The sequence below is a fragment of the Salvelinus fontinalis genome, chromosome 33 (assembly GCF_029448725.1).
Source record: "Salvelinus fontinalis isolate EN_2023a chromosome 33, ASM2944872v1, whole genome shotgun sequence".
NCBI classification, from domain to species: domain Eukaryota; kingdom Metazoa; phylum Chordata; class Actinopteri; order Salmoniformes; family Salmonidae; genus Salvelinus; species Salvelinus fontinalis.
Window position 1 is genome coordinate 23,808,545 of NC_074697.1, and position 27,654 is coordinate 23,836,198.

At 44.5% G+C, this 27,654-nt stretch overlaps 1 protein-coding gene across 1 annotated transcript; it reads right to left on the reverse strand.

The window, feature by feature from the left end:
* Nucleotides 1-10,178: 10,178 nt before the first annotated feature.
* LOC129831850 (A-kinase anchor protein 1, mitochondrial-like) lies at nt 10,179-27,271 on the reverse strand. Its single transcript, XM_055895356.1, has 11 exons — nt 26,946-27,271; nt 19,503-21,253; nt 16,334-16,458; nt 16,050-16,176; nt 15,820-15,947; nt 15,433-15,610; nt 15,185-15,335; nt 14,646-14,713; nt 14,326-14,399; nt 14,050-14,115; nt 10,179-13,785 (listed from the first exon to the last, which is right to left on the reverse strand). Exons 2-11 carry the CDS (start codon nt 21,226-21,228, stop codon nt 13,723-13,725), a joined length of 2,706 nt encoding a protein of 901 aa, XP_055751331.1. The 5' UTR covers nt 21,229-21,253; nt 26,946-27,271; the 3' UTR covers nt 10,179-13,722.
* Nucleotides 27,272-27,654: the final 383 nt, after the last annotated feature.

Here is a 27,654-nt window from a genome sequence, read left to right on the forward strand (position 1 = left end):
CTTTATTTGTGTTTTTCCCCCTTAAGTAGAGCTTTCAAACCACATGAAATAAAGGCTGCACACATCAAGCCAAAGATTTGGCAAAGCCGACTTAAATCTGACCGATTGATTGGCATGTGGAGGCTTGCGGTTTCACCTCACTGGCTAGCTAGCACTTAGGAGCTGTCTTACTGTTGGCTAACTACACAGAGAGAGGCACCGCTGGGCCTCTTCCTCCCCTAGCAGTTGGTTACTTTTTACTCAGAAATTCAATGTGAGAGCGCAACAAAATCCTATGCTGCAACCAAAATCATAGTTCACCTCACGCAATCATTTAGATGATAGTGTAATGTTATTTTGTATTCATTGCAGATGATTGACATTAAGGGATTAATTAATTGTTGATGGATAGATTCCAGTTGGCAAGACAAAAAAACACAATATTTGCTGAGGAGCTTTTTGTTGTTGTTGACGTTTCATCTTTACAATCTAATGACTGCTTACTCGGTTGCACCTGTTGGAATTTCATGTTTGCATCTGCATCTGAGGCTGCTCACAGACAGACAAGGTTGGTGTCAGTATTAAAGCTACATGCTAAAATCTAGGTCCATGGCTTCATAATCATTATGGAGCAGACTGTGCTCATTGTAAAAATGATCTTCAAATTTCACACACAAAAAACATCACCTCTACTTGCCTATTTAACTTTCATTAAGTTTATAATGACATTATAAATTAAGCGTAGCTTGCTGTAATTCAAGCTACACAATATTTTATAATTATATCATTAACAGTAACAAGAACAGTACTTAATGACTATCATACGTTATTTAGGGTGCTAGGGCATCATCCAATTATTAAACAAGCATCATAAAATAAAGTTCTGCCCAAATACCAAATATCTATTTGATAAACCTTCACACAATTAAATGGCTACATGTGGGTAAAAAAAAGCATTTCCTCTCCTCAAATGATGTTCTCTCCTCACAACATGCAACATAATAATCATCCTAAGAATACTTCCAGAACCACACGAGGGAAAGAGGTGGGAAGAGGACAGGACCAGAGGACATGAGGATACAACACAATGGAGACAGAGCCCTAACATTGTTGTTAGATATAATCAGGTTATTAAAATAGAGAGCGTCAGAACAGTATAGCTCTACTGTATGTTTATCACTGCATAGAAATGTCTCCAGCCATCAACAACCTGGGATTTGACATCTTTAAAAGGACCTCTCATTTTCACACATGCTCAGTTTATTATAGTAGGAGTCTATGGTCACTTCCACAACAATATGCCATATATTACTTACATGTATCATAAAACACAGCGTTTATCTTGATATCGATCAACTACACTTTTCTTGTGCTTTATGTGTAATGTTATTACATTAATTTTAAACTATTTGGTTTAAAGGTTACAATGTACAACCTGCCATCTAGGAACCTACTCTGGAGCTGAACACAGCTGTGGTGAGCAAATAATAGCCAGCTCCTCAATCAGTGAGTCAACATTATCTGAAGAGCTACACACACAGAGATGTGTGCATTGATTACCTCAGATAGAGAGAGGACAGGTTCACTGGTGGTGGGCTTTAACACGGATGGAACAGAATGAAATAAAGCAACAGGCCTGGCAGACTGGAGTTAGTTGGAGCCTCCTGGAGCCCCAGGGATCTCTGACAAATTGGAGCTGCTATTAGAATGTATTGTAAAGAGGCAATTTTCTCAGATCACACCAAGTAACGGAGATAAGAGGATCCCCCAAGACTTTCTCTTCTTGGGAAGATGAGTGGAGGAGAGGAGAGGAGACTGTAGCATTATCAAAACCTAAGATAATAGGAAATGACAAACTGTGACTTCATTAACCAACTGGGGTCTTGGAGGAGTCACTTCATTTCCCTACACATTTTGCGATGGCCTCTGAATCTGTTAAAACTGACTGTAGACAACATATTCAACTGCTATCATTTAAATCACCATGTATGCATTGCAATATTACCACCAGACGTTTCTCTAAAGACAATGAACTGGAAAGGAAAATAAACAAAGTCGATTCTGATTACTATGTGGTAACCACAATGTTACTAATAAATATAATATAATACCTGCTGATAAGTGACAAATAATAACATTTGATTGGTTCAACATATGATCATTACTTGCTAATTAGTAATTTAGTAGTTACAAGTAATGAGCAACATGTTGCCTAGTCCTAACTAGTCCTAGTCCTCACAAGGCTGCGTGATACTAGGTAAACAATACAACGTTTGAGAGAGTTCCTTCTATGTGGGAGAATGAGCAGCATAGCATGCTATTGTCTGCCACTCCATTGTCCTGCCCCAGATCTATAGTATATCATACCATTTAGAAGTCAGCTCCTGATAAATGTAATGGTTTGGGATTGTCATAGCGTGGCAGACAAATATTCCAATGAGAATGAGAAACCCGCTAAGCAGAGAAATAAACCCTTTTCGAGATGGCATTTTTACCACAGACATATTACCCTCCCGGGTGGCGCAGTGGTCTAGGGCACTGCATCGCAGTGCTAGCTGCGCCACCAGAGTCTCTGGGTTCACGCCCAGGCTGGGCTGGGTTCGCGCCCAGGCTGGGCTGGGTTCGCGCCCAGGCTCTGTCGCAACCGGGAGGTCTGTGGGGCAAAGCACAATTGGCATAGTGTCGTCCGGGTTAGGGAGGGTTTGGCCTGTAGGGATATCCTTGTCTCAGTATGTAAAAATGTAATGAAATGTAAAAAAAAAAAAAATACAAAAAAATGTAATAAAATGTATGCACTCTACTGTAAGTTGCTCTGGATAAGAGCGTCTGCTAAATGACAAAAAATGTAAAATTACTGGCCAAACTGACATATTACTGGCCAAACTGACATATTACTGGCCAAACTGACATATTACTGACCAAACTGACATATTACTGGCCAAACTGACATATTAGTGTCCAAACTGACATATTACTGGCCAAACTGACATATTACTGACCAAACTGACATATTACTGACCAAACTGACATATTACTGGCCAAACTGACATATTACTGACTAAACTGACATATTAGTGTCCAAATAGTAACATATTGCTGACCAAACTGACATATTACTGGCCAAACTGACATATTAGTGTCCAAATAGTAACATATTGCTGACCAAACTGACATATTACTGGCCAAACTGACATATTAGTGTCCAAATAGTAACATATTGCTGACCAAACTGACATGGCTGAAATATACCAGATTAGTGTGCTGCAGCAGTTTATTGTTTTTCTGCTCAATTAACACCAAGAAAAACAAGACATGTTAGAACAGAATTCCCCATGTGAACAGGTCCCAAGTGTATTTTCCTTCCATCCTGTTTAAATGCAGACTGATCATTTCACGTCGGCTGATTGCATGGCAAAGATCCTGTTTTGTTTTTATGTGTTTTCATTAAATGTTGAAAGATTTCCACAAGTGGACAAAATCCCTATCTGTTTTTATTTGTTACTAATTAAAACACATATAATTTGTTAATGAAAAAAGCTCTCCGTGCATTATGTTTTGATTACAGTGTGATGTGTCAGCGTTGTCCGATGCCTGTTGCTGCCAACAGCTTTAGTGCAGTGACAGCCACACACAGTCACAAACACACTGGCAGACTCAGTTTAATAAAAATCCATCCTATTCTTTTGTGTGGTTTTTTACCTGGCACATCAAGAAAAGCCTTAAAACAAAAGCTGTGAGCTTTCATTCTAATGAACTTTCATCAAAAAGCTATGGGTCTGAGCATCAAAGACACAGCTTCTCTCACCAGCTGGTAGAGAGAGAGACTCCTGCATGAGCAGGTAGGCTATCCACACTACTTTGTACTACTCTCCAAGACACATTAGTAGATCAAATGGTGTTGAGCACCCACTCATACTTGAACTACAAAAACACACAAAATACTTTCATATATGCTCATTTTGGTTACCTGATGTTTGTTATTATCTTAATATACATTTATTCACTCAGTTATTGTGTATCAATATTTTTTTTCTGTGTCTGCCCACTTATAATTCTATAGTAGGCTAAGTGCCACTTGTTCCATTCTGTTGACTGACATCTCTAGGCTTTGCTTTGCTACTGTGTTGTTAAGCTGTCTTCATGGGTGACTTGTCAGTCCCAGTAGACCTTTCACAGTGACAGGTCCCACTTATGGACAGACTGTAACTGCATCTCAATGAGAACTGCCACCCTACGTAGCCTGGCACAAACCCATGGTAAAGATGCTTAAGTGGCATTCATTCAGAGATTAAGGTTAAATAACAAATATGTTTAAGAGGTACAATAGGAAAAACTTTGGCTTTGATTTACGGGCAACATGAATGAGCTCATAATATTCAATTGCATCCAGCCGGTGTGCTCTGAAATATATATATTTTTGGGACTTTCTATGCTGTTACATCGACCATACAGTATATGTGCTGTTTGTGTGGATCCAAAAGACCAAACTCATTCCCTCGCCTGGGACTAGGACTGGGACTTCAATGGATCTGGAAGCTCATCATGTTCCTAGACAGCAACAGCTCTTTGCATAGCAATATCTGGGCTGTCAGGAGCACACTATCTACGGCTGATCTTCTGACTTCTTACACCATCTTGTGGCCATTTCACGTCTCACCCGAGGCCTCTTGTCAATGGAAGATCCCACTATCAAGATGCTGCTATCAATTGACAGCACTCACAATGCCAGAAGCAGAATAAAGAAGCTATTTGTGACTCTACGCCCTAATCTATTAGGTTTTGCTCTAGGCCTTTGTCTGAGACAGATATCACAAGAGGTGATAGGATGACAGATACTGGACCAAAAATTAATGAATTAGTCAGAAAAAAACCCCAAACAACAACATTATTACAGAATTCCAAGAAAGAGCCACCACCACAACTAGTGATGTCTACTGACCCATTCTGTCCAACTCCCTCTGCTCTCCTCATTCTGCTTGTAACCAGAGCTGAATTATTTTAGGTGTCAGTCACCTAGCTGCTCTTTATTCTGCACGACTCTTCTTGCCCAGCCCCTGTGCAGAGAGAGAATCACTTATTCTTCCTGGTTGGAGTACTGTACTTAACCAGTCAGCAGTGCACCACCTCACTGCTCCTCTGTTAAGGAAGAAGAACAGTTCACTGGCAGCCAGAGTCAAAGGGCAGAACACTTTTTGTAATTCATGAATCTTTACCTAGAGAGGCCTCTTGCTTTCACATTGGCACCTCATAGAGAGAGGCAAAAAGGAGCTTGTTCAGAGTGTACTGACCTCTTTGAGATAGATACTACCTGGCTGGCAGCTCCATTAAACAGCACCGCACAGTACATCTTCAAAAGGCATGATCTATTGCCTGTGAAAGGCTAGTGTTAAATCGATGTGAGTATACACTGTATAGATATGGAAAAAAACTCAAATGACTGATTATTACTAGTGGGTTAATTTCTCACCCTGAGGTAGTGATAGTATAGTTTTTCTATCGGCTCATTAAAACTAACTCTTAGCAATCATTTTGGAATGTGATCTATTGTGAGCAATAAAACCCTGTTCTGTCCAAAATAGCCTACACATGGACAATCATGTCAGATATGTCCTGTTTATCCTAAATTAAAGACCTTGCTTCTTACTGCTCGCAGCTATATTTGTAAGTGGTATTTCATATGAAGATATGAAATATCACTTACAGATATAGCTGCGAGCAGCAATGAACAGGGTTCACAGGATGACAGAAAGGACACAAGATGTAGGAACTATCTTCCTTTATGTGCAATCACAAAATCAGAAATAAATAAATACAAAATCTGGAGTGATGCGAGCCTACCAGATGAGCTAAATTCCTTCTAAGCTCACTTCAAGGCAAGCAACACTGAACGACGTATGAGAGCACCAGCTTTTCCAGACGACTGTGTGATCTCGTTCTCCATAGCCAATATGAGTAAGACCTTTAAACAGGTTAGCATTCACAAGGGCCAGACGGATTACATTTTCATCCTCTCCCTGACCCAGTCTGTAATACCTGCATGTTTCAAGCAGACCACCATAGTCCCCGTGCCCAAGAATGCCAAAGTAACCCGTCTTATTGGGTTAAATGTGGAAGACACATTTCAGTTGAATGCATTCAGTTGTTCAACTGACTTGGTATCCCCCTTTCCCTTTCCCTTAATGACTATCACCCGTGGCACTCACATCTGTAGCCATGAAATGCTTTGAAAGGATGGTTATGGCTCACATCAACACAATCATCTCAGACTCCCTAGACCCACTCTAATTCGCAAACCGCCCCAACAGATCCACAGATGAAGCAGTCTGTATTGCACTCCACACTGCCCTCTCCCACCTGGACAAGAGGAACACCTCCGTGAGAATGCTTTTCATTGACTATTGCGTTCAACATCATATTGCCCACCAAGCTCATCACTAAGCTCAGGACCCTGGGACTAAACACCTCCCTCTGCAACTGGATCCTGGACTTCCTGACGGGCCACACCAGGTGGTAAGGGTAGGCAACAACACATACACCACACTGACCCTCAACACGGGGGCCCTTCAGGAGTGCGTGCTTAGTCCCCTCATGTACTCCCTGTTCACCCACGACTGCGTGGCCATGGACGACTCCAACCACATCAAGTTTGCTGACGACACGACAGTGGTTGGCCTGATCACCAACAATGATGAGACAGCCTATAGGGAGAAGGTCAGTGGAACTCGTCCTTTTGTTCACCTGACATAGAATTCCTCACAATCAAATGCAGACCGTATTATCTCACAAGAGAACTCTCCTCAGTTATCGTCACAGCTGTGTATATCCCCCGCAAACGGATACCAAGACGGCCATCAAGGAACTTCACTGGACTTTATGCAAACTGGAAAGCATATATCCTGAGGCTGCATTTATTGTAGCTGGGGATTTTAATTAAGCTAATTTGAGAACAATTCTACCTAAATTGTATCAGAATATCGATTGCTGTACACAAGCGAGTAACACGCTCGACCATTGCTACTCTAACTTCTGCAATGCACACAAAGCCCTCCCCCGCCCTCCTTTTGGCAAATCTGACCATGACTCCATCTTGTTGCTCCCTTCCTATAGGCAGAAACTAAAACAGGAAGCGCCTGTGCTTAGGCCTATCCAACGCTGGACTGACCAATCGGATTCCACGCTTCAAGAATGCTTCAATCACGTGGACTGGGATATGTTCCGGGTAGCCTCAGACAACAACATTGATGTATACGCTGACTCGGTGAGCGAGTTTATAAGGAAGTGTATAGGAGATGTTGTACCCGTTGTGACTAATAAAACCTTCCCTAACCAGAAACCATAGATTGATGGCAGCATTCGCGCAAAGCTGAAAGCACGTACCACAGCATTTAATCATGGCAAGGTGACTGAAAATATGACAGAATACAAACAGTGTAGTTATTCCCTCCGTAAGGCAATCAAACAGGCAAAACGTCAGTACAGAGACAAAGTGGAGTCACAATTCAACAGCTCAAACACGAGACGTATGTGGCAGGGTCTACAGACAATCACGGATTACAAAAAGAAAACCAGCCCAGTTGCAGACATCGACGTCTTGCTTCCAGACAAATTAAACAACTTCTTTGCACGCTATGAGGACAATACAGTGCCACCGACGCGGCCCGCTACCTAAGACTGTGGGCTCTCCTTCCCCGTGGTCGACGTGAGTAAAACATTTAAACGTGTTAACCTTCGCAGGGCTGCCGGCCCAGACGGCATCCCTAGCCACGTCCTCAGAGCATGCCCAGACCAGCTGGCTGGTGTGTTTACGGACATATTCAATCAATCCCTATCCCAGTCTGCTGTCCCCACATGCTTCAAGATGGCCACCATTGTTCCAGTTCCCAAGAAAGCTAAGGTAACTGAACTAAATGACTATCACCCCGTAGCACTCACTTCTGTCATCATGAAGTGCTTTGAGAGACTAGTCAAGGATCATATCACCTCCACCCTACCGGTCACCCTAGACCCACTTCAATTTGCTTACCACCCCAATAGGTCCACAGACGATGTAATTGCCATCACACTGCACACTGCCCTATCCCATCTGGACAAGAGTAATACCTATGTAAGAATGCTGTTCATTGACTACAGCTCAGCATTCAACACCATAGCACCCTACAAACTCCTCATTAAGCTTGAGACCTTGGGTCTCGACCCTGCCCTGTGCAACTGAGTCCTGGAAATCCTGACGGACCGCCCCCAGGTGGTGAATGTAGGAAACAACATCTCCACTTCGCTGATCCTCAACACCGGGGCTCCACAAGGGTGTGTTCTCAGCCCCCTCCTGGACTCCCTGTTCACCCATGACTGTGTAACCACGCACGCCTCCAACTCAATCATCAAGTTTGCAGATGACACCACAGTGGTAGGCTTGATTACCAACAACGACGAGACAGTCTACAGGAAGGAGGTGAGGGCTCTCGGAGTGTGGTGTCAGGAAAATAACCTCTCACTCAATGTCAGCAAACCAAAGAGATGATCATGGACTTCAGGAAACAGCAAAGGGAGCAGCCCCCAATCCACATCGACGGGAAAGCAGTGGAGAAGGTGGAAAGTTAAGTTCCCCGGTGTTCATATCACAGACAAACTGAAATGGTCCACACACACAGACAGCGTGGTGAAGAAGGCGCAACTGCGCCTCTTCAACCTCAGGAGGCTGAAAAATTTGGCTTGTCTCCGAAAACCCTCACTAACCTTTACAGGTGCACAATTGAGAGCATCCTGTCGGGTTGTATCACCGCCTGGTACGACAACTGCACCGCCCACAACTGCAAGGCTCTCCAGAGGGTGGTGCAGTCTGCACAACGCATCACCGGAGGCAAATGACCTGCTCTCCAGGACACCTACAACACCGATGTCACAGGAAGGCAAAAAAGATCATCAAGTACAACAACCACCCGAGCCACTGCCTGTTCACCCCGCTATCATCCAGAAGACGAGGTCAGTACAAGTGCATCAAAGCTGGGACAGAGATTGAAAAACAGCTCCTATCTCAAGGCCATCAGATTGTTAAACAGCCACCACTAGCACAGAGGCGACTGCTTGATATCATTGTCCACTTTAATAAATGGAACAGTAGTCACTTTAATAATGCGGCTTTAAGAATGTGTACATATCTCGCATTACTCATCTCATATGTATATAATGTATACTGTATCATTCACTATCTAATTCATCATAGCCACTCTGTCACTGCACATCCATATATTTTATACTTATTTATTCTTATTCCATTCCTTTACTAGATTGTATTATGTTTTGTTGTGGAATTGTTAGATACTTATCCTATTCCTTTACTTGATTTCTATTTAGTTATGTGGAACTGTTAGATACTGCTGCACTATCAGATCTAGAAGCATTAGCATTTCGTTACACTCGCAATAACATCTGCAAACGATGTGTATGTGACCAATACAATTTGATTTGACTTGACAAAGCAGTGTGATGCGAGGACAACAACCTTTCCCTCAACATCAGCAATACAAAGGAGCTGAATGTGGACTACAGGAAATGGAGGGCTAAGCACACCCCCATCCACGGTGCTGTAGTGGACCGGGTCGAGAGCTTCAAGTTCCTCGGTGTCCACATCACTAAGGAATTTTAATGATCCACACACAGACCAACACAGTCGTGAAGAAGGCAACGTACAACACCATTCAGGAGGCTGAAAAGATTTGTCATGGGACCTAAGATCCTCAAAAGGTTCTACAGCTCTATTGAAAGAATCTTGACTAAATGCATCACCGCTTGGTATGGCAACTGCTTGGCATCCGACCGCAAGGCGCTGCAGAGAGTAGTGTGTACGGCCCGGTATTTCACTGGGCACAGCTCCCTGCCATCCAGGACCTCTATATCAGGCTGTATTTCTTTCTATAAAATGTAGAAATGAACTGTTTTCACATATGTAAACAATGAGAGACAATGAAAATTAGGTTGAAAAGTGGTGGAGTTGCCCTTTAAATGTTTGCTATGAAATTTCAATCAAATTTTATAAAGCCCTTTTTACATCAGCAGTTGTCATAAAGTCCTATGTGTGATTCTGTGCATGTGGGAGTATTGAATCGACACTGCTTGGACAAAATGATAAACTGTATACTAGATGTTCACCTCCACATATATGGTGTAATGTAGAGACAATCAAACATTTTCAAAACATAGAGTAGCATTTTTTATAACTTTATTTTTATTTTTTTATAGATCTGTACAACCAAGAACCAAACCTTTGATGAGCCTCGCAAAAACTGACCTGTACATGTTAAATGCTCTGGGCAGGATTTCTTACTCATTTAAATAATCAAATGATTAATTATCTAGCTAAGCAAACACTTCAAACCAGTCCTACCAACAGAACAATGAGCGGTTTTGGAAGGGGTGAACCAAAAACAACAAAAAAACTAAAACATGTTCCCTTTGTTTCCAGTGTTATACAAAAGTCCAGTGAAATATCTTATTTACACAGACCTGCACAAGTCAAGAAATAATTATAGTTGGATCAAGCATGATAGGAGTTTGGGTGACAGGACAGAAGGGTGTCATTTGGATCAATGGAGTAATTAATCTATACTGATTGTGGCATAATCAAGCTGGAATCAAAGAGGAGAGGACATTGATTGAAATGGCTCTTTGAAACATGAAGTTAAGGGGCTGAAAATATCAAACAATATGGCTCCTGCTCCACGCCAGCTTTGGACTCTAACCCAAGCAAGCCATGACATGTAAATCCCTTGAACTTAACAAAAACATAAACCCAACATGCAACAATCTCAAAGATTTTACTGAGTTACAGTTCATAGAAGGAAATCAGTAAATTTAAATAAATTCATTAGCCCCTAATTTATGGATTTACATGACTGGGCAGGGGTGCAGCCATTGTTGGGCCTGGGAGGGCATAGGCCTCCCAGGCCCACCAGTCCCAGCCAATCAGAATAGTTTTTCCCCCCACAAAAGGGCACTATTACAGAAAGAAATTAAGAAACCAGATGTGGAGGTCCTGGGCTGGCGTGTTTACATGTGGTCTGTGGTTGTGAGGCCGGTTGGACGTACTGCCAAATTCTCTAAAACGATTTTGGAGGCGGCTTATGGTAGAAAAATTAACAAACTTCTCCGGCAACAGCTCAGTTGGACATTCCTGCAGTCAGCATGCCAATTGCACACTCCCTCAAAACTTGAGACATCTGTGGCATTGTGTTGTGTGAATAAAAACAGCACATTATAGTGGTCTTTTATTGTCCCCCAGCACAAGGTGCACCTGTGTAATGATCATGCTGTTTAATCAGCTTCTTGATATGCCACTTGTCAGGTGGATTAATTATCTTGGCAAAGGAGAAATGCGCACTAACACGAATGGAAACAAACTTGTGTACAACATTTGAGAGAAATACGCTTTTTGTGCATATGGAAAATTTCTGGGTTATTTTATTTCAGCTCATGGGACCAACATTTTACGTTTATATTTTTGTTCAGTATAGTAGCTAGAAGCCTTATTTCCTATGGTTCTAGAAACATGAACAGTTATCAGGTAGGGGAGATACAGTACCAACACTGGACTGACTAATAACTGACTTTTAAAAACACCTTGCAACAGCTGCCTTCTGAACTAGCAGCATGTGCATCAACCTCATAACTAACCATTCCTGAAACATGGTTCAATCAATCCCACAAAATGTGCGAAATATATACTCTAGTAGCAAGGTTGATAAAGTGCAGTTAACCTATGTGATCAATATGTATAGGAGGTAAGTATTGTCATGTGGTTTACATGCCAACGCTGTCAAGTTTAATAGTAATGCAGGAATAGTCAAGCGAAACCATTAGGTACTATCCAAAATCTATCCTGGTTCTTAACTTCAATAAGACCAAGCAGAGGGACGGAAGCTGTCTTATTACCAGAGCAATTCAATTCGGGGGGGCGACGACAACACCACCCATCAGGAAAAATAAGCAGTTGAATATTTAAGTGTATTCTGTTCAATAAATGACAAAGCAATTAATTCCTATGCAAAACCCAACAAGACCAAAGCAGACAGTATAAAGCCATCTTTTACAATAATATCTGCAGTGTGAGAGACTGATTCTCATGGCTCACTTTCTCTATACTGCACTTTCATACGCTGCTGAGTGAAGAGGACCGGTACCGTCAAGGACCTAATTTCCCACAGTGCAAAGGGGCTACAAAAACACAGTCAACCCTCGTGTTGTCAGCAAGACTTCATTTTGGATCGATTAAACTGCTTGTAAGTATGGAAACTGCAACTGCACAAATGTAAAGTGTAATAATGTTACAGGGTAAAAGTATGTAGAAGAAAACACAGTGAAGACGATAAGAGGGACGCAGACCTGGGCAGGTTAACATGCATATTAGAAGACAGACTGATTTTAATATAAGCACTGGGCCTATCCTGACTGAGCAGGGCTAACGTAAGATGCTTTGTAAGAGTTCCTGGTCAGGTATCAGAGGCCTGTCCGTGGCTGTAGTGTTTCCACACACACACACCAATGTTAACCGCACAGTGGTGTCCTCTCTCAAAGTCCTTAAACAGTTGCACCAAGAGTTGCGCGAGGCCCCTGGAGTCAGTCAAGAAGGGGGGGGGGGGGGAGCTAGTGCACCCCTACCCTTCCATGTCATGTCCAAGACTACTCAACAACTCCAGTGCCAGACAACAGTAGTGGATCTGAAATGTAGTGGTGAGTGCATCAGCTGAGATGCCAGGCAGGACAATGGATAGACGCTGAAGGCAACCAGCGATTGCATGGGGAAAGAGGGGTCAGGCTGGTCTGCTTGCAGGTCAGTTGGAGATCCCAGAAAAGGAAGCCCGTTTGGTTTCTCCATAAGGCCACAGTGTTGTACAGACTGGAGAGGCCAGGGCAGATGAGCAGGCCTTCACGCGACTCCTGGGATCCCGGTTCTGCACATTCTCCCAGTCACTCACCCAAGTCAGGTGGTCGGAGAAAGGAATCCCCCACCCTGTTCATTTCCTTGACTGTGGTTAGCGGCAAAAAAGCTGAGATCTACATTTGTCTCCACAGACGAGGGCGTCAGTCACAACCATGAATCCAGACGCCATTCTTAGTCCCCCAGGCCTGTATGTCCACGGCTGTCATGATGAGACCAAATGGGGACTGGCTACTGCACTACATACAATAATATAGAAACCCCCCACTCAGCCCAGTCTTCAAAGCCCAATTCCTTTCATATCACTATACAAGTGTATACATGTAATTACAGCTGATAGTGAGGTTAGTTCTCCATTGACACTGTTTCCTATTGAGTTGAGTTATACATCCACAGCATGATGAGAATCCACAGGCAAAGTTGTGGAGTGAAATGTCAGGTAGGACGAAAAATCAGATCGACCTTTAGTTACAATATAGATCTATTTTTAAAATGTACAAGTACTTTATTTTCCTTCTTTAAGTTCTTTTGGTGTGTGGGGAAGGAGAGGAGGGGAGTTGGCTTATTCTGAAGCAGTACTTCATATTTTTTCTGCATACAACCATTTTTATTTCTTTGTGAAATCTGGTGTAAAAAAGCCCCCCCAAAAAACAAATTATTCCCAAATCCAGTGGTTGTGTTGTTCCATTGAAGTGTTATGGGTGTTTCTGGAGGGCTGGTTGGGTCAGACTCCAGAGATTAGGTCAGAAGAAGGGATCTAGGAGGGGTGTGGTAAAACTGAGAAGGGGTTGATGGGTGGGGGCCAGCGAGGTTCAAAAGCTGTCCACCCAGGTACCCAACACTCGCTCTGCCAGCGTGCGGTTAACTGATACCAGCTGGATGGAAATGGAGAAAAAGACAGATTCATCATATTAGTGTAAAATAACAATTGATACCGAGTGGTTTTCCAGCCATCAGCATGTTTAGGTGAAAATGTCTTGCATTGTTAAATACAGAAGCTTATGAACCATGCACCACAATGAAAGAATATCCACTTCACCAAATAGAAATGCTTACAATTACACTGAAATAGTTCAAACACTTTGTCGAAACTTCCAAAAAAGTAAACAATTTCATGCCAAATCCCATGATCAACGTACCTCTTCTCCAACCATGTTCCACATCTGGACCAATGGGAGACCAGTGTTGTTGTCGTAGTTTGTGACCTGGAAGAAAGGAAACAGCCAGGTGAGCAACCAATTACCTTCTGTGGAGCGTACAGTACATTACAGTAGAGTATAGTGCAGTATAGTACAGTATAGTAGTGCATTAAAGTACAGTATAGTACAGTGCATTAAAGTACAGTACATTAAAGTAAAGTATAGTACAGTGTCTTCCAGTTAGCTGCCTGGTGCTGGATGCTGTATTTTTGGTACCTGTGCAAGCAGTGCTACCCCTCTCGTCATCTCCTCCAGTGCAGAGGAGGCCTCGGTTGAAAAGCTCTTCTCTCCTGTGGATGGATGCATTTACAGACTTGTTAACATAAATGACAACAGCAGATTCGCAGACCTTCCACAGGCAGGCTGACTTTGGAACCGTTTGACATTCAATTGGGAAAGTTTCTTGATTTTGGAGAGTGTCCTTGAGAATAAGACATCTATCACAAGTAAACTGTACCATATCATTTTATTTAGCAATTTGACATTATCAATTGTAATGTGATACCATGTCATTTTATTTAGCAATTTGATGTTACCTGGAAGGGGGGCGATGTTGTCCAGTAATACTTCTGCACCTTGGAACGGTAATGTTACGAAGTCTGACCTGAAAAGACAGATTTTAAATAAGAGCATTCAGTCAGTGTGCAGAAAGACACACCATCCCTTCTTACATAACATTCCGTTCTCTCTAAATATGACAAAACTATTTGACCAGAGGGTGGCACAATTTCATAACAAAAAGGGTTGAATAAAAACTATTTTTTTATTTTTTACTTATATTTAACCAGGCAAGTCAGTTAAGAACATTCTTATTTACAATGACGGGCTACTATACCTAGCAGGACTGGTGTCTATTTTACACAAACAAGTCAACTTCGGAAAGAAATTAAGGAAAATGGAATGAAAACAGCTTTGAAAGTATGGAAATGGAAATGAAAAAAGTATGGAGTTCTTCTGAATTCCAGTTCTGACAACTTTCTCTGAATAGACTTGAGTTGGAAAGAAATTGCCCGCAACTCTGAAAATGTGCATCAACTAGACATGCTTTTTCAGCCTTCAGAGTCTGAGGGCTCACCTTATTTGCCGTAGTGTGTCAATCTTCACTCGGTCATAGCCGCCGTAGTCCACATATCGGATCTCAACCTCGCTGGTCTCTTTGTAGAAGGAGATGACCTGGGCTCTCCACCAGGCTCCCTCTACCGCCGGCGCCGCACAGATCACCCCCACTGAGACAGAGAGAGGGTAAGCATCGAGTCTGGATTACACACAAAGCTGGTTCAAAAGACATCCATCCATGCACGTCCCTCCTTGGGGGTCTCTTACCCTCAGCAGGCGAGGGCAGGGTGGGTGTCTCTGGCTGGGAGTAACACAGGAACATCTGCTGGTCCAGGCTGCGCAGGGCGTGGTACGTAGGGTGTGTGTGCTGCTGGACGAAGAGGTGACCCGCCGATACAATGTTCACTACGATCACCTCCACGGTTACACCGCTGGGGAGCAGGAGCTGAGAGAAGAAACAGAGTTAAGTTAACAACTTTCAAATGAGAAGCCATAAGGGCAGACATCTCATGCTTTAAGTTAAACCACTTTCTTTCAAATCAATTAGCAGCACCTTAACTGTCGTGCAAATAAAGCATGTTTGAACAGATTTGAGAGACGGAGAGAGAAGGGAACCCTGCACAACCCTCCAGGCTCTCTAGGTACCATGCTTACCCAGGAGGTCATGGGCAGCGAGGGCAACGTGAGCGGCAGAGGTGGGGGGGCATAGAGGTTGGTCAGGTTCAAATCCTTAAACTTCTTCCCGATCAGGGACAATGCTTTGTCCACCTGCTGCTGGGAGCCTAGTAGGGACACATATTAAAACAGCAGAATTCTACTACCAGTACACTATCTAGAGGCAAGTGACTCATTTGCTCCTGACAGTAGAGGACTACCCCACTCACCCTCTATGTGGCAGATCTGGAACTCTTGAGTGTAAGGCAGGGTGGAGATGTAGATCTTTGCACCAGAGCTTTGCTTCAGGAAGCTCACGTATCGCCCCTGTTTCCCAATTAACCGACCCACCAGATGCTGAGAGAGCGAGAGAACAGAAACGGAAGAAGACATTACAAGGAGATATTGGGTTAGAATGAATGTGATAAGAGACTCATTTCTAAGGAACTAGTGGATTTTCCTCTGAATAGTAGTCAAGTCTCTGGGTGTGGGTGTTGGGATGGAGCAGGCTCACCTTTGGCACCTCAATCTCCCAAACGATAAGTTCAGAGCCCAGAGCCATGGCAGGGCTGCCACTACTGTCCCTAGCCCCCATGGTGCAGCCACTATCCACCGAGTCCATACTGTTCACATCCGAGCCTGAACACATCCAGACACAAACACAGTCCTGAGTCAGACAGGTCTTTTACCAACTCACAATTACTCATCCAAACATGACTGGAGTCTAACCTAAACATGTACCCTAAAAAACTAAAACTGGATAAATGTAAAAAAATAAATAAAAGAAAGATAGACACCTGCACATTTACACACACAACTCAAAGTTTAAGACACATACACCAGATCACCCACCCCACACATAAGTCATTGAGCTGTTAATCAAACAAATCACACACAGGGCATAGGGCCACTAACCCAGCACTAATCCAAAGTCCACCCACACGTGCACACCACTATGGCTCTTACCAGGCATATCTGATCACAGTCCTGCTCTGACAGACCAAAAACACAATGACACCATCACTGGACTGTTATGAGTCTTCACCTTCTGTGTGACCGCTAACCTTTTCAGGAACACCCAGCAGGCTTTAGGTGTGGTTCTTCCCGTTTGTGACATCACAACTTGCCCCCTAAGCAAAAAGTACAGCTCCCCAAACACAGCTAGAGTCCCTATAGCCTCAGAGTGGTATCTAGTAGAAACACAGCTAGAGTCCCTATAGCCTCAGGGTGGTATCTAGTCGAAACCCAGCTAGAGTCCCTACAGCCTCAGGGTGGTATCTAGTAGAAACACAGCTAGAGTCCCTACAGCCTCAGGGCGGTATCTAGTAGAAACACAGCTAGAGTCCCTACAGCCTCGGGGTGGTATCTAGTCGAAACCCAGCTAGAGTCCCTACAGCCTCGGGGTGGTATCTAGTCGAAACCCAGCTAGAGTCCCTACAGCCTCGGGGTGGTATCTAGTAGAAACACAGCTAGAGTCCCTACAGCCTCGGGGCGGTATCTAGTCGAAACACAGCTAGAGTCCCTACAGCCTCGGGGTGGTATCTAGTCGAAACCCAGCTAGAGTCCCTACAGCCTCGGGGTGGTATCTAGTAGAAACACAGCTAGAGTCCCTACAGCCTCGGGGTGGTATCTAGTAGAAACACAGCTAGAGTCCCTACAGCCTCGGGGTGGTATCTAGTAGAAACACAGCTAGAGTCCCTACAGCCTCGGGGTGGTATCTAGTAGAAACACAGCTAGAGTCCCTACAGCCTCGGGGTGGTATCTAGTAGAAACACAGCTAGAGTCCCTACAGCCTCGGGGTGGTATCTAGTAGAAACACAGCTAGAGTCCCTACAGCCTCGGGGTGGTATCTAGTAGAAACACAGCTAGAGTCCCTACAGCCTCGGGGTGGTATCTAGTAGAAACACAGCTAGAGTCCCTACAGCCTCGGGGTGGTATCTAGTAGAAACACAGCTAGAGTCCCTACAGCCTCGGGGTGGTATCTAGTAGAAACACAGCTAGAGTCCCTACAGCCTCAGGGCGGTATCTAGTAGAAACACAGCTAGAGTCCCTACAGCCTCAGGGTGGTATCTAGTAGAAACACAGCTAGAGTCCCTACAGCCTCGGGGTGGTATCTAGTAGAAACACAGCTAGAGTCCCTACAGCCTCAGGGCGGTATCTAGTAGAAACACAGCTAGAGTCCCTACAGCCTCAGGGTGGTATCTAGTAGAAACACAGCTAGAGTCCCTACAGCCTCGGGGTGGTATCTAGTAGAAACACAGCTAGAGTCCCTACAGCCTCAGGGCGGTATCTAGTAGAAACACAGCTAGAGTCCCTACAGCCTCAGGGCGGTATCTAGTAGAAACACAGCTAGAGTCCCTACAGCCTCGGGGTGGTATCTAGTAGAAACACAGCTAGAGTCCCTACAGCCTCGGGGTGGTATCTAGTCGAAACCCAGCTAGAGTCCCTACAGCCTCAGGGCGGTATCTAGTAGAAACACAGCTAGAGTCCCTACAGCCTCAGGGTGGTATCTAGTAGAAACACAGCTAGAGTCCCTACAGCCTCGGGGTGGTATCTAGTAGAAACACAGCTAGAGTCCCTATAGCCTCAGTGTGGTAAGTAGTAAAACATCTAAAGACTAACTTCAACCTACACTATGAAGGGTAACTAGCCACCACACTGTTCTGTATTAGCCACCATCAACAGCAAAGAACATTAAGTAAAGAATACTATCACCTCAACTGTATGCTTTTTTTAAATTTTAATTTTAAATTTTTCTCCCTTTTTCTCCCCAATTTTCATGGTATCCAATCGCTAGTAATTACTATCTTGTCTCATCGCTACAACTCCCGTACGGGCTCGGGAGAGACGAAGGTCGAAAGCCATGCGTCCTCCGAGGCACAACCCAACCATGCCGCACTGCTTCTTTAACACAGCGCGCCTCCAACCCGGAAGCCAGCCGCACCAATGTGTCGGAGGAAACACCGTGCACCTGGCCCCCTTGGTTAGCGCGCACTGCGCCCAGCCCGCCACAGGAGTCGCTGGAGCGCGATGAGACAAGGAAATCCCTACCGGCCAAACCCTCCCTAACCCGGACGACGCTAGCCCAATTGTGCATCGCCCCCCGGTCGCGGCCGGCTGCGAACTGTATGCTTTTTCTTTTGCTGGTGGCAGACTAGCTAGTAGTCACAACATGATTCTGCAAGCATTTCTTAGATGGGCAACTTGTTTTGGCCCACTTCAGACATTTACTCCTACAGCTACTATTTGGCGATCTCATTAGTTAGAATTGGAAAGGTACAGCACAGAAGCAGAGACCATTAAATTCCCTAGCCACAATTCACACAGACTTGCCTACTTCTGAATAGAGTTATTTTACCAGATCTAAGATCAAATATTCCCCTCGGCTTTTTAATGTTGTTAGATGTAATCTAATGTTGAACAAAGGGCTCTCTGTGATGACACAGAAGGCGCTCTTGTTCTGCCCTTAGTTTGCCCCAATGTCTGGAGAAACTACAAATAATGAAAAAGGAGGCCTTAGTTCCACGTAGGGAAGAGAGACCCTACGACAGAAGAGAGTCAATGAGTGTGTTCTGAGCCTCCATCACACGCTGTTTGGGAATTTGAGCAGCTGAGAGGAGCCATGTGTAGATCAGTGCTGCTATGAGCCTGACTCTAATACATGGTGTGGTCTGTAATCCTACCTCCAGACTGATCGGTCTCAGTCTCGCTCATCCCGTGAGAACCGTTCCTCAGGGCCATCCCGTTGAGCCTCTTCACCTCGCCAACAGCCCCCAGCACATGGCCTGGTAGGGCTACCATCACTTGTTCCGTGGGCACTACCTCTTCTGGGGCCTGGCGCAGACCACCCTCCCCCCCAGACATCCCTGACACCTGGATCAGATCCTCCTGGCTCTCCCTGCTCTGCTGGTCCTCAATGCTGACCCCATCCTCAGAGTGGCAGGTACTGCAGGCTGAGTCCTCGGCCACCATCGCCCCTTCATTTCCCTTCAGTTTGTCCAGGTTGACAGGTACGCTGCTGGCCTCACACCTCCCCTCCTGCGAGGATGCTGCTGCTGCCGCCCAGGGGTTATTCAGTGCGTTTGCTGTCCCCATTGGTTCCCATGCCGGGGCGGACGTGCAACCGTTGGGCATCCCTTCTTTCTGCTGCGCTCTCCACTCCGTCTCAGCGTGGCTTATTGGGGAGGGCCCTTCCTCCATGTTCCTTGTGAGTGGCTCTTGCTCAGAGCATGGCCTCCCATTGGCCAGCGGGGTGCTTCTGCAGCAGGGCTCAGCAGCGGATTGGCCGAGCCAGGTCTCTGGACAGGAGGTAACACTGAGGACCTCCTGGGTGGCTGCCCAGATGACCTCAGTGATCAGACCTGCTGCCAGGTCCTCCAGCTCCTCGCTGCTGCAGGGGGCCCCGTTCTCCTGCTGGGGGCCTTGGGCTGGGAAGGCCGAAGTACTATTCACAACAGCATGGTAGCCCTGCGAAGATGTGGGGGTCTCTGGGAAAAGAGGCTCATGTGTGACTACTTTCAGTGCCTGGGCCGGTGTCTCAGCTGGGATGAAGGACGAGGAGGGCAGCTCATCTTTGGTACTGCTGGAGGGGACCAGGAGGGCATCTTTAGCCACCAGCTCCACTTGTAGGTTCTGGGTGAAGGCCACTGCTGCCTCATGTGCTGCTGCCACCTCCCCCTCTGGCTCAGGCCTCTCTGCATTCATCAGGTCTGCTGCTGTGGAGGAACTAGTCGTGGCATGGGCCTTCTGGGAGAGTACAAGTGCTTCTGATGCTGTGGCCTCCTTCACTGAAGCAGGGACCTGCTCAGTAAACGTTGATTTCACCGGCTTTGTAACATAGGCAATGGCGACTGGCGGTCTCTGCCCAGTGGCTCCGTGTTCTCCCTGGAGAGCCCAGCTCTCCTTCCTGGTCTGTGTTGGTAAGGGTGAGGCTGCAGGAGAAGAACTGTTCCTGGGTGTCTGTTGGCACCTATCTACACAAGGGTCTGTGACTGCGTTGGCTCTGTCTGGGTGGTGGGAGGTCCTCTCTGTAGGTGAACATGTACTCTGTACCTCTACTGCCTGGGCCTTAATGGCCGGGATGTGAATCTGTGCTACGACCTCCTGTTCTGTTGACCTTTGCTCTTTGGCCTTGGATGGTCTGACTCTGCCGCTGGCTGTTCTCTCTCTGCAGCTGCTGGTTGTGGGGGTAGTGGCTTTGGGGCAGAGGGACACTATCCCTTTCTCTACCAGGCCGTTGCTGCCGTCACTGGGGGCCGGGGACGCCAGCAGGCCCATGGCCGCTGCCCCCTCCTCACTGTCATGGTTGGTGATTCGCGCTTTCTTGCGCGAGATGTACCACCACCAGCCTATAAGCGCCAGCACTCCAGGCAGCGTGTACGGGACAATAGACCGGAACCTCAGTGGCATCTCCTCAGGACCCTAGCAGCTACACCTGTAGAGCGAGAAAGGCTGAGGTTAGCTTACTGGAGGGAGAACTGGGAGTCTTTCAGTTTCACTCATTTGGAGTGCAGGATTATAGTGTCAAACAAGATATTCAAGTTAAGACAAAGTGGCTAACATTTTGAATAGCCTAAGAGTCTCATTTGACACACACCCCAAAAAATGGCATAATAAGCCTGGGTAATATAGTGTAAAGACCATAGCAGGTATTCTATAGTGTGTGTAATCACACCCACTAGAAGGGTGTGTGAGTGGCAAATAGATTCCAAATGCATCAGCCCTGTTCACACAGCTCTGACAATAAGCACGGCACTGGGAGAACAACATGTGATGGTCAAAAGGAAACTGTCCTATGGTAGCTTTGCCAAAAAGACTTACCAAAAAGGCTTTAAGGAAATAAATGCTTTAAAAACTATCAGGGCAGTTAACAGGTGGGAGCAGAGCTTCAAAGAAACTACTGAAATGAAGCCCGATAAGACGTTACTCCTGAGAATAGGCCTAGAATAGGCCTAGACTAATGACTTACAGTAAAGTAGTGAAATCATTCCTGCAAATTCTTTTTCTCATGCCACACAACTTGAATTGATGAACTGCATAATGCTATGGGATACATAAAACACTGAAGACACAGCACTTTTGTCAACAGCTCCCGGTGAAGAAAGACACAGCAGCCTGAACATAACATACATGTATGCCTATAAAAGCCCCATACTAGACATAGGTCACACCATGGTTTTCTATTGCCTCCTTGTGAAATGTTCAAAGACAGAAATTCCCATTCCAGTGGCTTAGAAGTAATATTTGTTTCTACTTGTGAACCAAAACAAGCTGCAACACAAAGATCTAGTTTTTAGGAGGAGGAGCGGTTGTGCCACCATCAGGGCTAATGTTTAACCTCCCTGTACCTACTGGGCATGTCCAGCTCCTCCACTGCTGAGTGGTCAAAGCACTCCATACTAAAGAAATGAAGTCTGTGCATGCCTTTCCTTAACAGACCGAGAGCAGGGCCAGCCTGTAGAAGGAAGGAACACCCCCCCCCCCCCCCTCCCTTCTTTCACCAAGCCTACTAGGGTGTGTGGCAGCTGGGCTTCCACTGCCCCGAGCAAGCACCAATACACACACGAGCCAGGTCTGATCACCATGAACATGGACTTTGAACTATGTGTTCCGCGCGTTCCAGGCCACTGTAAAGCTGGAATTGACAGAGTCAGTCTGCACTGTACAGGTAGACAGCCAGGGGCCATGATAGCCTATATGAATGTGAACTGTGTGTGAGGAGGCTCTAGTCACTGGGATTTTAACCATATTTCAGTTTCTTCATACCCCAAAACTGAGGCAGACAGACCTTTCCAATGAGCAGAAAATGAGGGCTTTCCTCTGCCATTTGTATGCGTCCATCTCGTATTTCACCTGATGGAGGGACCTATAAGAGGCTTGTTGATGAATGACATAGGATTATAGGTGAATGGTGGGCTGCCCTAAAAATGACTCAGGTAAAGATGTTGATGCGCAGGGGAAAACAGGTAGCTTTCAAATGCCTCCATAGAAACCAAAATCAGAGTTGTTTTCAGTGGGGCAGAGAGATCAAAAATGAGGGTTTCTTAGACATGGTCACCAATGCTGCGTTTATACAGAGAGACCAATTTTGGTCTTTTAACCAATCACATCAGATAATTTTCAGAGCTGATGAGATTGGTCAAAAGACCAACTAGTAGGGGGAAAAAAGGATTGCCTGCGTCAACCCATTTCAAAACCTGTTCTCCCTTTGTCATGACCCAGTAGCTTCTCTATCAAAACAGAGCCTCGGTGGCATGTTCCATAGTGAATGACAAGGTGCTTGGACCTGGTTAGCAAATTATACATCCCTTGCTGTCCATTTCAATATTCTCTGTAGGCAAATTATATCGATTATTGTGTAGCTTCTATCATTAGCATACACTGCGTATACAAAACATTAAGAACACCTGATCTTCCATGAAAGACTGACCAGGTGAAAGCTATGATCTATTATTGATGTCACACTCACATCGGTGTAGCTGAAGGGGAGGAGACAGGTTAAAGGATTTTTAGGCCTGGATTATGTATGTGTTCCATTCAGAGGGTCAATGGGCAAGACAAAACATTTAAGTGCCTTTAAACAGGGTATTGTTGTAGGTGCCAGGCGCAACGGTTTGTGTCATGTAATTTGGGCTGCCCAATTTAGTTGACTATTTGGTAGACCAAGATTTCTTCAGTTAAGCAGTCGCAATTCAACTTTTTTTCATAGTGCACAAGACACCTGTCTGATTGGCACCTGTCTCAGTGGACTAATCCATTGCGGAGGCCACAGGGATGGCAGTCCATCACCCTAAAACATGTGAAATTGCATTATGTAAAAATAATGGTGCAACACTAAAAGAATCTAATATTTTATAAGAAATGCGCTTTCTTCTGAGTTAGATATGGTCGGCGTCCTTGGTTCTGAAACAATCTTCATTGCGCTGTAGAATTTGCACCTTTCCCTATGTTGCTACGAGCATAATAGCTAAGTTTACCAGCATATTGGGATTGACAACAATGCGGCGGAGGCAGCAGCGACGAGGAAATAGCTCGTCTTAGCCTAATTGTCTAAGAAAATTGAGTAAAGAGGAAACTCCAATTTAATTAGGTCTATAATCTAATAGCATAACTTAAATGTGCTTGGCTTTAAAAATCCTCCAAATATAGCTAAAGAAATAAGACAGCTCCTGCTTGTCTGAGTATTTGTTTAATATCCTAGTGATTCTGTCAGCGCCAAGCATCTCACAACGCCAAATGCAATCAAGCATTTTAGTTTTAAAATTAAACAAAGGGAGCTTTGAAAATTTAGCCTAAAAAATTAACTGCAATTCACAAATGCATGCAAATGTTTTAGTCTTCTGTAATAAAGGCTTTATATATATATTATTTTTAAGCAAATTAATGGGTGTGGTATATGGCTAATATACCACGGCTAAGGGCTGTTCTTATGCACAAAGCAACACCGAGTGCCTGGATACAGCCCTTAGCCGTAGTATATTGGCCAAATACCACACCCCCCCCCCCCCCCCCATATACCAAGGCTGTCAGCATTCAGGGCTCGAACCACCGAGTTTATAACTTCCGTTAGAACAGACTGTCTGGTACACTTATTTAATGTTGTTTACACTGTTCCAAATGGTCAGAAAAGTAATTATTGTAATCTAACAGCATCTATTTGGCACAAAACACTCAAGCATACCCTCCATTTTCTTGACTGGTACTGTAGTTATGGCGATCAAGTTTGGACACAGCTACTCATTTAAGGTATTTTTACTATTTTTCTACATTGTAGAACACACACACAATACTATAAAAATCCGACATACCATGTCGGATTAAACAACGTGCTGGAACTTTGAATCACTTTATGTGCTGTACTCAAGGCTGGTTCACCATAGATTCCTCTCATTATGCAGACTAGTTTCACATGACAGACCCTATGTGAAGGTCCATGACACCTTGCTAGCCTTTTTTGTTAAAGATGCACTCCAGGCTCCTTTTCAACTAATTTAAATCACCCAATTTACATAACCAAAGCCACTTTGTAATAGGTAGTCCAAGTATTCATGACATGGCACAAGATGGGGGTGGGCCTTTGCTCTTTATTTATATATTTTTTATTTAACTAGGCAAGTCAGCTAAGAACAAATTCTTATTTACAATTACGGCCTAGGAACAGTGGGTCAACTGCCTTGTTCAGGGGCAGAAAGACAGATTTTTACCTTGTCAGCTCAGGGATTTGATCTGGCAACCTTTCGTTACTGACCCAACGCTCTAACCACTAGGCTACCTGTGATCCTCTATTTTTCCCTCAAGCAAAGGGGAGGCCAGTGACAGAGTGCACTCATTAGACCAACTCCCTGAAGTATGCGTTTTGGGTAAGATTAAGTGTGTGTACTTATTTATACTTGGGATATTGTTTTTCAACAGGAAAAGTTCTGGAATGCAAAAAAAAAAAAAAAACGAAAATCCAGTGTCATAAATTGTTCTGACATTCACCTTTGACAAGGTTAGAATAACGGCCAACTACACAAAGTTACTCCAGTACCTAATACAAGGATTTGGTTATTCTTGCGCTGTGCACACCAACCATGTGTGCGTATTCCACTCCACACACAGCCTGCATATGCATGCCTAGCAGGCCTGACTGTAGACTCGAAAGAATCCAGATGAGATATGTACGACCTTGGAGGTAGACAAGGGAAGGGTCACTCGGCATTTGCTTTACACTTCACACACCATTCAATGCACCGAGCACGAGCAGTTTATTACACAGCGATGCTGCACTTGGAATACGAGGCAACCTTGCAAAGCATACCTACGATTATAATGCTTCTCCCCCAGTCGAGAGATTTCTGGTCCGCAGTTGTAGGCTATCCTACGATAATTATTCCCATAGCAGTACCCTAAAATGCGGGACCATCAATAGTTAATTATAGGCCATATAATAATAATTTTGTGATTGTAATTTAATATTCGCTGTTTCATTGCAAACCGACAGCGTCCCATAAAACCAGACCTCTGAATTAAAGTGTCAGGCTACAATTGCCTAGACGTTGCTATGGGGCTTCAGAAATAACCTATGCACCGCTACTTGATAACCTACAGCAAGGCTATAGCTACACATTGTCATTCCAAAGCGGACTGACAAATGACGTGGTTAAATGTAGGCTAACTGGCAAAGTTTCGAGGCTCCCAGTGCTTGAGCAATAGCTGCATAATGTCTGGGCAAGGTAACTTGCTAACTTTGACCTACACATTGAGTGTAATAAAAACATGGTAGGCCGCTGCACTTGATGATTTACAATGTAACGTAATCAAGTTAGCCCTACACTATTGTAACAAACACGGATGAACCCGTTAAAAACCCATGAACCACGAGTTAAAAATCAAAACATTATTACATTCATGATTTAACCAAACATATAGTCGAGATCTTCGTGAAACAGTGCATTTACGTGCCTAATTCATTAAGCCACCATTAGAATACGGTTAGCCATCTTCGTTGAGTCTGAACTATGACTGACACTCCATTCAGTGTTGACGCTAGGCATGCGACAAACGGTTCCGCTACAATGTAGGGGCAATATCATTTAAATTGTGTCCTGGCAGAGAATCAAGACAGTAGTTCGTGACCAAACGTCGCATATATCTTGCATTATGATCTTGTCGCCATGTAGGCTAGGCTGGCAATGCTAGGCTAACTCTGCATCGTGGGCCTCGAAACGTTCACGTTAGCTTGCTAACTGGACATGATGGATAGCCACCTTGTTTGCTAGCAATTCACATGATCCGTCCAAGCAAACTCATTCACACAAAATGGTGACTACAGACCACAAAATTAACATAAAATGTATATTTTGAGTCCGTTGTCATTTTAGAACGCAGAATAAACTACATAGTTCGATGTCTGCGTGAAATATACACTCAATGACATGGGCTGCAGATTTCTAAAGTGGCAGAACATTTAAAACCAATTTAATAAAACAACGACTGTTCCATTTCTTGGAATGGAACACTTAGTAGCGCAACATTTTAGCCAACCGGCTAAACAACTCGAGATATTTAGACAGACTACATATCAATCTGACATCTGTGGGCCCATGGCTGTCAATTTTACACTAACACTTTTGGAATATACTTACAGTATTTAAACGTCCACCGTGCCGCCACAGTGAATTAAATGATCGTGATATGTTACGTTTTCCGGGCCCAACTCAATCCCAACGTGTTCCCCTACACTGTGTATGTGTCTCTTTCTCTATCCTCCCCACGTGTTGACCGTCCAAGCACTAGACTCTAACAACAGACCTAACAGCTGATCAAACCTCGCGATAATGGTGCAGAAGAGAGACGACAATAGAGAAGGTAGTCTCGCGGAGTTAAGACAGATGCAGTCAAGTTTTATCGTAATTAAGGACACAATTATCTCCCAGTAGTCCTTTAACTAAATAATGTAATTTGATATGAAACATGTCTTTGCAGTACATTGTCTCATTGGACACAACAAAGTCCAGTGGAGGCTGCTGGGAGGAGGACGGCACATAATGTCTGGAACGGAGACAATGGAATGGCATCAAATACGAATCCATTAAATTCCGCTACAGCTAGTACCAATAGCCCGTCCTTCCCAATTAGTGCGCCACCAACATGTGGGTTTATTTCAATAGCACTCTCCTTGCGTCCTCTCTCCTCGCCACCTTCTCAAAACCCATTGGATGAGAAAGCCAGAAGTCCCTGCCCGCTGACCTTTTCCTCCAATGGGGGTTGAGGAAGAGCGGGGGCACGAGGAGTATGCCTCTCCCATAGGTCTTGGTTGTGCTCTGCATTGTAGATTTTCCTCATGAACACTTC

Coding starts and splice junctions, on each gene's coding strand:
- LOC129831850 (XM_055895356.1), bottom strand. CDS start 21,228: ATGCCACTGAGGTTCCGGTCTATTGTCCCGTACACGCTGCCTGGAGTG. Junction 15,948..16,049: donor CCAGATCTGCCACATAGAGG/GTGAGTGGGGTA, acceptor TGTCCCTACTAG/GCTCCCAGCAGCAGGTGGAC. Junction 14,116..14,325: donor GGGTAGCACTGCTTGCACAG/GTACCAAAAATA, acceptor CCTTTCTTCCAG/GTCACAAACTACGACAACAA.